This window comes from Penaeus chinensis, chromosome 4, assembly GCF_019202785.1.
Source record: "Penaeus chinensis breed Huanghai No. 1 chromosome 4, ASM1920278v2, whole genome shotgun sequence".
Classification (NCBI taxonomy): Eukaryota; Metazoa; Arthropoda; class Malacostraca; order Decapoda; family Penaeidae; genus Penaeus; species Penaeus chinensis.
The window spans coordinates 42,789,119-42,801,618 of record NC_061822.1 but is presented as its reverse complement, the minus strand read 5'-3'; the positions used below and the strand labels follow the sequence as shown (position 1 = coordinate 42,801,618).

Genomic DNA, 12,500 nt, shown 5'->3' with positions numbered 1-12,500 from the left:
TTTCTACACTATAGTAAAAATCAGATCTTAAGAAAAAGACCATTGAAATGATATAATAAAGTCACCCTTTTTTTTAATCACTGTAGCTCACTTACAGTATATAACCTCCTCACTTTCCACAGGACACACTAGCTCAGGCAACTCAAGTGGCTGAAGAAAGAATTGGCAATGTCCGCACAGTCAGGTCCTTCGCACAGGAACTCAAGGAAATCCAAACGTACGACGCTAAGATAGATCATGTCCTCAGGCTCACATACAAGGAGTCGTTGGCAAAAGGAATATTTTTTGGAATGGTAAGGAAGAAGTTTTGTGATACTTTAGCAAGCTTAGCTTTATTGCTTCTATTTGTGATGATTTTATTTTTATTGTGATACTACCAGTTGAATGTATTTTTTCATGATTATTGTGTTTTTTACTGTATTTGTGGCCTATAAGACACACTCCTAGTTTACAAAACATTTTTGGAGAGAACAAAAAAAATCTGCAGTACACTTTTTGTACATTTATTGACACTCAGGGATTTTTAGGGACTAATATGTTCATATGACAAATAAGCCACAGCCAACCTGAAATCGACTAGTATGGTTTATGAAAAATAGAAGTAGGATATACAACTATGCCGTGGCATCTGATATTTTGTGAGGCTGTATTTGGAAAAGGGGGTAGTACCATCACTGTTAGTTTTGTTGTCAGCTCAGTGAAAACAGTGATTGGTGTATAATCATTTTTTCCTCTAGGTTCATTTCTCATTTGTATACTCTCCTAATATATTTAATTTAGTAAAGTTGCCAAGCCTAGCAATTGACATTTGTTGTTGTCTGGTGTGACTATGACATATAGAATTTGCTGTAGAAAGTGAAGTTGTACATCAAAATTCTCACTTATAGCCTAATGAGTTCAAAGACATGCCCCTTCAATCTTCTAGTACAGCTAGACAGAGTTCAGAGTGTAGCACTCAAAGATGTTAATAAAACATAAATGTAGATAGAGGTTTGAATAAAGGTTTATTTGTCATTGTTCAGTACTCTAAATTATGTGATGTACTTTGTAACACTCAAAAATATTCTAGATATTTCATTTTTTGTCATTTTGTGTACACCACAAGGATAGCCAGATTTTATAATTGCACAGAATTTAAATGAAGGTAATAAAAAAGAGAAAAAATATACCAGTATCTCGTATAGTTTTATTTGCTGGGGAACTTTGCTGAAAGTCCTAATAGTTCTACATATTTGACATCGGTTTGCTGGATATTGCTGCATTAATAGTATTATGTGTAGCACACACCACATATTTATGTTCATTTTGTGGTAAAAAAGTGGTCATATAGTTTGACAAGTACAGTAATTTATCTCCTTTTTTAGATAATTCCTTAATTTCCCTTTATTTCTATCTCATTCATTACTGCCCCTTTCTAACACTTTTCCCAACCTCCACCCCTAAACCCCAGACAGGGCTGAGTGGCAACATTATCATCCTATCAGTCCTCTACTATGGAGGAGGTCTCGTGGCTGAGTCTGCCCTTAGCGTTGGGCAGCTGTCTTCCTTCCTCCTGTATGCAGCTTATGTGGGCATTGCACTAGGGGGGATTTCTACCTTCTACTCAGAGATGAACCGTGGCATAGGGGCATCAACCAGGCTCTTTTCCCTGATGGACCGCGAACCAGCCATTCCAACACAGGGAGGTAAGTTGGGGATACAAGGGCGTTGGAGGGAGTGATATTGCTTGATTGTGTTTCTGTGTGTGGGAGTTTTGAGGGAGGCTCAGGGCATAACTGATTGATAGTGCACATTGCCCCATTCCTTGAATATTAAGGAAGAAAGTTTCTATTTTCATTACTATTAACCCTTTGGATCTGGTTCACATGCCCATCATGTCATGAAAAATTATGGCTGAGCACCAGGTGACAAGAATATGCTGTAATTTAAGAATTTGTCTGAAGGCCAGGTGACAGGAATGACTACCCGTGAGTACACAAAGCTCTTGGAGGGGGATTATATTAAGGGGCTCTAGCATTATTTCTACGAGTATGGAATGTACCATACATGAGTCTGGAAGTACACTGGCTACAGATAGGACCCATTTCTATGCTCAGGATCCTGTCCCTGCCCACCATGACCAGTAGTGCAGAGTGTATTACAAAAATTGAATATTACAAAAATATTTTTAAAAATGACACAACTAACAAAATATTATTTATTGTTATTGTAACTGCACAGAGTTATAGATTACCTAGAGAGAGAGGAAAACAGTCTTTTACCATCTTGATGCAGCATATCAAATGACATATATAGACCCTGGAAAATGGCAAAGAAGCAAAAAATGCTTATGCGGAAAAAGAGATCATAATATTGCAAAAGGGAGGCAAGGAGTTTTGACACCAAACATATGTTTGTATGAATCAGGCCTGCAAGCCACACATCCAGGAGAGTTGCCTCCCATGTAAGCCTAATGCCCTGATTTGGGCCTCGTGCAGGTTGCAAGGCACCCAGATCCAACTGGTTAATAACATGGCAATAAGGATGATAAAAGTCAGAATAATAATTATAATGAAAAATATAAAAGTAGTAATAGCAATAACAATTTTATTACTGATAGTAACAGAAAAAAAATTATCTCTAAAACTTCATTAGGTAGACCTAGTAATTGACTCCTAGATAACTGCATCCATCTATGTGTAAACAAAATCAATAAAACAAAATCTCAGTGGACAATGCATTTACCTAGTGTCTGTGGGTGAATGTCTGGGTCCCTTTAGGAGTAGAAGGAAGTTGCTTATAGGCCAGAAAAAAAAATTCTGTTGATTAAGTTTGTGGATTTTTTTTTCATGTCCTGATTGCCAAGTTAAATGGAAATTTCACAAGAACATCATTCAGATGACTTGCTATTCTTAATCTGTAAAACCTATTCAAATGTATTTAACATTGCTGATAAATATCCATTTTTATTTTTCAGGTTTAACACTCCCTGTGAATGAGGTGAAAGGAGAAATCCGATTTAGCAATGTAAATTTTGCTTATCCATCGAGACCTGATGTTACACTATTTAACAACCTTGACTTTTTGGTGCCTGCAGGTTAGAATTAAATTCCTCTTTATTAACATGTTAAAGTGAAGCTTTCCTACCATATTTTCTATTGAACAAAAATCCATATCCTAAACTTCTGAAATTAAGACATTTAAACCAGTAACTATATTTATCTGCCTGTGAACCTAGGAAAACACCTTTAAACACATATACATTTGTAAAATTGCTAATCATAATCAAGCATATAGTTTTAAACACATATACACACTGGACCTATGAATAGTGTTTATTTGCAACAAATGTTTAAAAAGTATGAATGAAACTGTATATGACTGGTTTTGATTATATCTTAAACATGTATTCCAGTCAAATATGTCTCTTGCACTGCGAAGATATTAATTATTCCCATTCATACCTTCGTACTTTCTCTACACTGAGCCTAACCACACCTACCCCTTAGGTTCAGTGGTGGCTGTTGTTGGTGCAAGTGGCTCGGGGAAGAGCACCATTGGCTCTCTCCTCCTGCGACTCTATGACCCCATTGCTGGAGAGGTCACAGTGGATGGTGTGCCCATCACTCAGTTGGATCCAGCCTGGCTGAGAGCTCTCATTGGCTCTGTTAGTCAGGTGAGGTTGTTTTTTTGGTGGGGAAGAACATGGTTTAGGAGTTTTGGGTAGTTATTACATACATATATACATACCTGTATATGTGTGTGTGTGTGTGTGTGTGTGTGTGTGTGTGTGTGTGTGTGTGTGTGTGGTGTGTGTGTGTGTGTGTGTGTGTGTGTGTGTGTGTGTGTGTGTGTGTGTGTGTGTGTGTGTGTGTGTGTGTGTGTGTGTGTGTGTGTGTGTGTGTGTGTGTGTGGATGTGTGTGTGTGTGTGGATGTGTGTGTTTATATATATTTTATTTCTTTTGCTATGCTTGTTCAAGCTAATATTTGGAAAGAAAAGTACATCTAATAAAAGATATGAACATTTATTTAATAAAAAAGTAATATATTTATTCACATGAAAATTATAGTAATCAAAGTAATTAGGTTTGCTAACCCCCTAAAATTCCTTGGCTTTTTGCTCAAACTTAAATCTGCACAACACAGGAACCCGTCCTCTTTTCTACTAGCATCCGTGAAAACCTCCTCTATGGAGCCCAAGATCCTAACAGCATCACAGAGGAACAGCTGGTGAGTGCAGCACAGGAGGCCAACGCCCTGAACTTCATTAATTCTTTCCCCGAGGGCTTTGATACCCTAGTGGGGGAGAGAGGAGTCATGCTCTCCGGCGGGCAGAAGCAGAGGATAGCCATTGCCAGAGCTCTCATCAGCAATCCCCGCATCTTATTGCTGGATGAAGCTACCAGGTGGGGATGGACTGCCTTTTATTTCCATTTCATTTCATTTTTTCTTATCTTATCTTATCTTATCTTTCTTGCATTTTCAGTATTTCAGTCTTTCATTGTTGTGTTTAAGTATGTAATACTAACTGTTAATCATCTCTCTGTACATATATGTGAGGTGCTATGAGATACTTTGGCTAGTACAGTAAGAATTTTCTTCTGGTTAATGAAATAAAAGAAATTCACAGCTTTTGTATTAATATAGGCCTAATAGTAGGCAGAATATATATATATTTCTAATGTCAGTTATGTAGAAAAAAAAAATAATAATAATTTTCCCCATTCAGTGCACTTGATGCTGAAAGTGAAAGCTTAGTCCAGGAAGCGCTGGAGAGGCTCATGAAAGGACGAACAGTGATCACCATCGCACACAGGCTTTCAACTATTAGGTGCGTATAGAAGTTGTGTGAGATCTATTTCTAAAGTACCTGGATTTTAGAATATATAACATAGTGTTTAACACTTTCCTTTAAATTAGATTCCCTCCATAGTACTATCTCAGTAAATGAGGAGATGTAGTCTATGGCTCCAGTTGTCATTTCATGTACTAAATTATATATTCTAAATTTACATATTAAATCACACTTTCCTCTTACAGGAATGCAGACCAAATTGCTGTTCTCCAGGATGGGACCATTGCAGAGCTCGGTTCCTATAAAGACTTAATGGCACAACCCAGTGGCATCTTCCGCAAGCTGGTTGAGAGACAGACTATCACAAGCTAGGGAAAAACACTAGTGTAAACACTGAGTAGTTAATATGAGCAAGTATTGTTGTATTATAATGTACCTGCAAGAGTCTTTTTTTTAGGATATTAGCATTGTTGCTGGATAGGTAGCAGTTCTAAGACTGTCAGTTATGAGACTGGTTTGATCTCCTATTTGGTAATAAATATCTAATTTTCAATAAACGGTGCCCCTGTTTATTGTACATTTACCTCTCAAGCCTTTTTAAATCTAAATAATAATTTATTTAATTAATAAATTGCAAAACTTTACCTCTTCATATATTTAGTTGCCTTGCAACTAAATATATCTGTTGTTTCTGTATTTTTTCTCAGGCCTTATCCAGAGTTGTGAAAGGAGTTTTTTTTCACAGAAACTTAGAATTTGTAATTTGATTCAACTCTGAGGCATTTATTAGAGTTGAAAATTGAAAAAAACAAACACAGAGAACTCAATGAGGATAGCATATTTGACCAGAAATATAAATAGCCAGGTTATGGCTATCACATAAAATAAACAAGAAAGACTATGAGGCTGTCTACTTAAGACCAAAATACTATTGTAAAATCTGCCATGCACAAAGAAAATGTTGATATTCTTTATCTTTATATTAGTCATAGATATATAAGTATTCCAAATTTTACTCAATCTGATCCCAAAAACTGTGATGGAAAAAGAAATATTATGTCTGTCAGTTTCTCACCTGATGGAGATTATGGACCTTTCATGGTTGTTGGGAATGTATTGGTTCATCATACTAAATGAAAGTAGATGATGATAATGATAAAAAGTAGAATTATTTCAGAACAAGAGTTTTTTATTGTTATTAATGAACAAGTATAATCCTGTTTTTTTTTTTTTTTCTCTTTTTTTCAGGTGTACAGTAATGTATACTTTGCATAAAATAAGATCATGTTTGAATGTGTGTGTGTGTGTGTGTGTGTGTTTGGATACACGTGAATGTGTTTGTTGATGTGTGTCTGAATTCACAGTTCATGTGTCAATATATCCATATGCATGTATATATCATTGTTATTAATGTATTTATGTGGGCATTTGCCCATATGTTGTATACTTTTAATTGTCCATTATATAAATTCTGAACAATAAGAAGGTAGCTACTTTTCTTTTCTTTTTTTTTCTTCTTTTGGTAAAATTACAAGTGCAATACAAATTCTGAATTATTTATTAACTGTTGACCAACTATTTTGGAGTATGTGTAGTAATTTTGGCTTCCATGTTTTCTTTCTTTCTGTCTGTTTATATTTATTTCTCAATTATCTTCTTATAAAGTTTATTGACCATTATATGGGGGTTAGAATTTGTTTTGTGGGATAACTTAAGCAATTTTTATTCATCATCTGTTTATTTATATATTTGATCATATATGACATAAAAGGAGGTTTATCAACAGCGCCTTTACTTTCTTTTTCAATATTACAGTTTTAAATATCCGATGCACAAGAAAATGATGAAGCAGATCTGATTAAATGAAGAAGTGTTACAAGTATTAGAAAAACTGAGCAGGTGGGAAATGAAGTGTAATGAAAATTAACCACATTAAGAAAATGAAACAATAATTTATCCTTTTCTATTTTTTTCTGTTTTCCTTTTCATTGACTTGCTTCACGTTACAAAAGAGAAGGTTTATCTACTTTCCACTTTTTATGGATCGACCAAGTATCTTTTGTCAGTAATTTGAGGCAACTTTGTGAGTAATGATTACAGCAAGTTTGAGTGAGTTGAGTGCTCTGTTACTGTATTGTTTCATAGTATAGAACCTTTATATAAAATCTTTGATATACACAAATCATTCAGATTATTATTTTTTCTTATTTTTTCAATATATTTTCTCATTTAGGATAATTTTTGACAGTTTGAAGCTAGTGTCGTTGTTTTTTTCCCCCCTTTGAAAATCACCTGTGTTGTCGAAATTGTATTAATGAAACAGTTAGGCTGAAGACAACTACGAGAAAGTCAAAACTTCCTTTGTGTCTTCCATAAGCCAGTTTTGTTTAAAGGTATTTGTACAAGGTGTATTTAGCTTCTACTTTCATCTCTAAAGTTAATTCTCCACCTGTGTTTACTAGCAAAACAGAAGGCTTAATAGAATTTTGTTTCTGTAGTGGGTGACAGGGATAGAGCTAAATGAAACACGGTTTATCTTTCTCTACTCTTTTGTTTCTTTAATTTATTTGTTTGTTATTATTTTGTGTTAAATTGTTAAATTACACAATTTTCATTATTGATATAGCATGATGCTCATCAGGAGTTAAATTGTATAAACATGTATTTAAGATGTAGAATTGTTTAGATTGTTTCACATATATATATATTTGGGAAAGTGATAATAAAAATATTGAGTGATAATCATGCTAATTTTAATAAATTTCCATCATATCCCCTATCATTAATATATGCATTTCATTTTTTTTTTTCCTTTAAGATAATACATCCTGTTGCATTTTTCAATATGCTCACTCTTCTTAGACTTCATTCTCATCACAAATGCATTTACTAACAGATTACTTATCTTTGAGTGTTGTAAATTCTGTTATACTGCACTCTTTGTTTGCACCTGTGTGAAGGCATAGACTGTATCATTATCACTAGAACATGTGAATATTTTAGAAAGGTAACATAAACAAACTACCTCAATAGTTATGGGTCTTTTGATTTAGTCCTTTATTCATTTCCACATAATGTAGTACTGATGTATCATTTGTCTTCTTAATATTTTGGTGGTAAAATAATTTCTTTATCTATTGGGAAATGTACATGTAAATGCATCTAATTTTTCCCTTCTATCTTTTCCTTTCTTTTTATTTCCTGCTTTTTCTCTCCTACAATTTCTTCCCTTCCTTCCTTTTATCGTTCTCTTGTATGCTCTCACTTATTTTTTCTTTTCTTATTTCTTTTCTTTCTTTTTTTTATAGAAGATATATGGTGGAGAACAGAAAAGTACTAAATTATTACAAAGGATTTTATTTATATTCACAGATGAACATGAATGCAACAGCATTTCTGTGCCCAGACATAAAGTATCCATATTTAACCAAAGTTTACAAAGACATCCTAGGGAATAAAAATAAATCAAGGCCTTCCTCTTCACAATAACTATTATGTGATATCAGTCCCAAAATTGTCTTCCATATTATAACTTATAACAGAAAACGATCTCGAATTATGATACCTCTGGAACTCCTTTATTTAGATAAAGAGAGAGAGAAAAAAGGAAAGGTACTCGTGTATCCCTAACTAAATTATGTTCCTTAGTCATGTACACCCACAAAACGCAAAAGAAAACAACAACTGTAGAATAAAAGGCATTTGGATAACTGTATTACATAAAATTGATAATTATCATTTTTAATATACATTTTTTTTTGTAAAACTGTGATTCATGAGAGAAGAGTAACAGTCACTCTAGCAGCCACACAATACAAGAAAATTTCTGCACAAGAGACAGAGAATTTTTTATCAGGTTAGTTTATATGGGAAATGCAACTTTCTCGGTGTGTATGTGTATATTTGCTCACCCTGAAAGACATGACCATACATTGTGTAGTGATAACTGTTTTGAGTATATGTGTTCACTAGAAGAAATGTTACTTTGTGGAACGTAGCTAACTAATTTGCACAGCTGCTTTTGCATAATTTCTAGGTAATCGTACATGCCCAACACAAAGAGGAATGAATACTACTTTAACCTGATGTGCATATCCAAGCATAATTAGACAAAATGCCCCATAATACAATTTAATATTAGAACCATGAAATGTAACACAATGCCCTATAATACAATTTGATATTAAATGAAAGAATAGCCAATTTCATAATGCATGTAAGCAGGTGATTTTACAGTAAAACAATACTAAAACAATACTACCATACCCTATCTTAATACCTAAAGACTGCCATCAGCCTGTTTACGAAAAAATCACTAACCGGAGAGTGAGATATGACTTACGCAAGAACTTCCGTAAAACGTAAACGAGGGTCAAGGGTTCAGCTGGATAACACGAATTTCAAACAAGGTCAATGGAAGGGAGACTTTCAGCTACGGTACGACTGAGAGGCTGGGTCTACTAATGGACAGCTACATCACGAGCAAAAAATCAAATATGGCTACAAGGTGTGTGTGTGTGTGTGTGTGTGTGTGTGTGTGTGTGTGTGTGTGTGTGTGTGTGTGTGTGTGTGTGTGTGTGTGTGTGTGTGTGTGTGTGTGTGTGTGTGTGTATGCGCGCGCGCGCGTGTGTTTTCATGGAGAATATCGGCGGTAACAGATGGGAATGGTGGCAATACACATATCAAACAACCATAAATGGTCAACAGGTGATAACAAGGCGGGAGCATTCACACGGCGGGGAGGGAGGGCGCAGGGAGCACGTGACATGCCGGACCCGCCCTACTTGGCCTTCGACTGCAAGAACAACGACGAGAAGGCCTGGCTAATGCACAGCAACATGTCTGTGGTGAGCGTGCCGCGTCCGCGCTGGCTGAAGGCAAGAGCGGCTGCTCTTCGGGTCAGCGCGCACGCCCCCCATGCCGCCACCACTGCCGGGGGGTACACGGGTTTCTCCGAGGTCGCCGCCGCCGTCCCGAAGGCCCAGTAGTGCAGCACGGCCGCAGCGCCGCTCAGCACGTCGCCCTGGCCGCCGCAGCGTCTCGGGGAGCCGGGGATGTCGCATGTGACCAGTGTGTCGCCGCTTGCGATGACGTCGATGTTGCCTTTGCACGCGATGGTCACGCCGAGCTTCTTGGCCACCTGCTGGACGTGCTCGGGGGCCACTTGCTCCGCCTTCATCTCGCCCTTCATGATCGCTCTGTAGAGGCGCGCGAACTCGACCTTGTTGGGCGTGAGGATGGCGTTGGCGTATCCCTGCAGCGTGTCGTAGTTCTCGTTGAGGTAGAAGAGTGCATCGGCGTCGATGATGAGCAGCAGCTGGCGGTCCTTGGCGGCCTCGATGACGTGGCCGAGCGTGGCGAAGGTCTGCGGCCGCCGCCCGAGGCCAGGCCCGAGCACGAGCGCGTGCAGCCGCGGCAGCCACTCCTCCATCTCGGTCATGGGGTCGTTGGCGTCCAGCAGCGGGTGCACGATCAGCTCCGGCGAGTACGACTTGAGTGGCACGGCGGCGTCGCGGTGGCAGAAGATGTGCGTCAAGTCGGCGCCGATGCGGAGCGCCGTCATGGCTGCGAAGTACGGCGCGCCCGTGTACTCAAGCGAGCCGCCCATGATGCCGATCCGGCCTGCCTGGCCCTTGTGGGCGGCATAGGTGAGGGGCGGCACCACCCCAGACACCAAGCCAGACAACTGCGGCCCGTTGATTGACATCCTGCGGATCACCCGCCACGCGAACCTGCAACGAGGAAGGGTCAAGTAGAGCTTGTTTGGGATATATTTTGGGCCTTGGAAGCCTCGTGGAAAAAGTACAGGTCTCGGGAAGACTCGCAGCCGATTCATTGTGCACGGACACGCTTTTCGAAATTACTGATGTTTATTCATTCTTTTTTTAACAATTGCTCATGAAATGAATAAACTTTCATTCGCAGTTTGAAAATATTGATTAAAAACTGTGCTTGAATAAAAGATAAGAAATAACATAGCCATATTTATAATATTATAAATTCCCAACACCATCGTTAAATTAACGTATCATTTTTAATTCGCGGTAATTAAAATCGAATCTGAACAAAACCCCCACACACTTCCTGGATCCGCTCCTGGTAACACTAATGTAATATACCTTTGTAAAAATCATTAAAACATTTATTACAATAACAGTAACAACAACAACAATCATTATAACCGTCTTGTATGAAAGTTTTAAAGTTATTTCCAAGTTGAAAGCCCCAAGTTAACGTAATGCCCCCTCTACAATACCGGCCTACTGCTCCGCAATCAAACTTTTCTATTCCTCAGAATAACGGAGAAAAGGATGGCCTCCTCGACCCCCTTACCTCCCTCTGCTCCTCCCTACTCCTGAACTCACTCTGATTGTTGTTTATGTGGAAATAAAAATATCTTCTAAATATCTTGTTTCCTTCCGAATAGAGACGCGAGATTGCTACTGTTGGGCCCACGGTTCCCAGTTTTGTAGATGATTCAGTTATAATGGTTCATATCACGACTGTTGCATACAGTATGATCTTATGAAAAGCCCACGCAGGGATGTACACGATAAACCTCATGTTGTTTGCAGTTTTTAGCGTGTAAAAAAAAAAAAAAAAAAAAAAAAAAAAAAAAAAAAAAAAAAAAAAAAAAAAAAAGTCAAGATATAATTTATCCCTTATAAGACAGCTTCTTTGAATTCACAATATGCTGCAGATCTAAATCATTCGGTTTCAAAGAATTCACAAGACTGAAGGCCTTAATGGTCACGGTAATTAATATTGATAAATTTGAATGACAGTAAGCAAGACTAAAATCGGTTAATCTCTGTTTACTTTACTCAGCTGGTCACAAAACCATGCAGTCCGCGATATTGTCAACTTATTAATTCATTTTTTTTTTCTGGAAGTATTGCGGCAAGAATTGGCGTAGACACTCACACGCACTCGCACGTGCATACTGCGCTTATACCCCAATCCGGCCCCCAGACACCCTAATGCTCGTCCCCAAGCGTCAAGACTCTCGATGCAGACGACCAAGACAGAATAAAGAGGAAATAATAATAACCTCCAGTGAATCAAGGCGCCCCTCCCCCTCCAAGCCCCTTCACATAAAGCAGCAGCAGGCTATACCGAAGTACAACAGTACTCCCGCCAAAAGCCTTAAAATAAGTGTGGTGAGGGGCACTCCTGCGGCCCGGCCATGGCACGCACACTATTTGCGGACGCTCCTGTTGGTGTCATTTCCTCCGAGGAAAAGAGCATCTCCTCTATGAAAACAATTCATCATTCAAGTCTATTTACCTATTAATCTATAGACTTTGTTTGGAGACTTCGTTCGGCTTTGTCGAACATGCCTAGGCAAACTTATAGGTCGAGAGACACTGTAGAACACTGCCTGCATTCACTCACTTGTCCTTCCTGATCTATTCATCGAGGAGAAGCCATGTTACAACAGTTATAACGTCTTCCCGCTTGTATAGACTACTACTTTTGGCTACTTATATTATATTGTGTGTGTGTGTATATGTATATATGTATATATATATATATATATACACATACACACACACACACACACACACACACACACACACACACACACACACACACACACACACACACACACACACACACACATATATATATATATTTATATATATATATATATATATATACATTTTATATACATACAATAATACATACATATATACATGCCTACATATGTACACACATATATAT

At 37.8% G+C, this 12,500-nt stretch overlaps 2 protein-coding genes across 5 annotated transcripts in view; one reads left to right on the top strand and one right to left on the bottom strand.

Annotated features, from left to right (window-relative positions):
- LOC125025153 (ATP-binding cassette sub-family B member 10, mitochondrial-like) overlaps positions 1-7,517 on the top strand; it is a 16,305-nt gene extending 8,788 nt beyond the window's left edge. For all 3 annotated transcript variants that reach the window (XM_047613126.1, XM_047613128.1, XM_047613127.1), the window contains 7 exons: positions 123-293; positions 1,451-1,685; positions 2,957-3,076; positions 3,489-3,655; positions 4,127-4,386; positions 4,710-4,811; positions 5,021-7,517. In XM_047613126.1, the coding sequence (XP_047469082.1) occupies positions 123-293; positions 1,451-1,685; positions 2,957-3,076; positions 3,489-3,655; positions 4,127-4,386; positions 4,710-4,811; positions 5,021-5,147 (1,182 nt within the window). In that variant the 3' untranslated portion in view covers positions 5,148-7,517. The remainder of the gene's footprint in view (positions 1-122; positions 294-1,450; positions 1,686-2,956; positions 3,077-3,488; positions 3,656-4,126; positions 4,387-4,709; positions 4,812-5,020) is intronic.
- Positions 7,518-8,116: 599 nt separating this feature from the next.
- The window catches only part of LOC125025154 (ATP-dependent (S)-NAD(P)H-hydrate dehydratase-like), an 11,564-nt gene continuing 7,180 nt past the window's right edge, over positions 8,117-12,500 (bottom strand). For both annotated transcript variants that reach the window (XM_047613129.1, XM_047613130.1), the window contains exon 2: positions 8,117-10,507. In XM_047613129.1, coding sequence (XP_047469085.1) covers positions 9,556-10,482 — 927 coding nt within the window. In that variant the 5' untranslated portion in view covers positions 10,483-10,507 and the 3' untranslated portion in view covers positions 8,117-9,555. The remainder of the gene's footprint in view (positions 10,508-12,500) is intronic.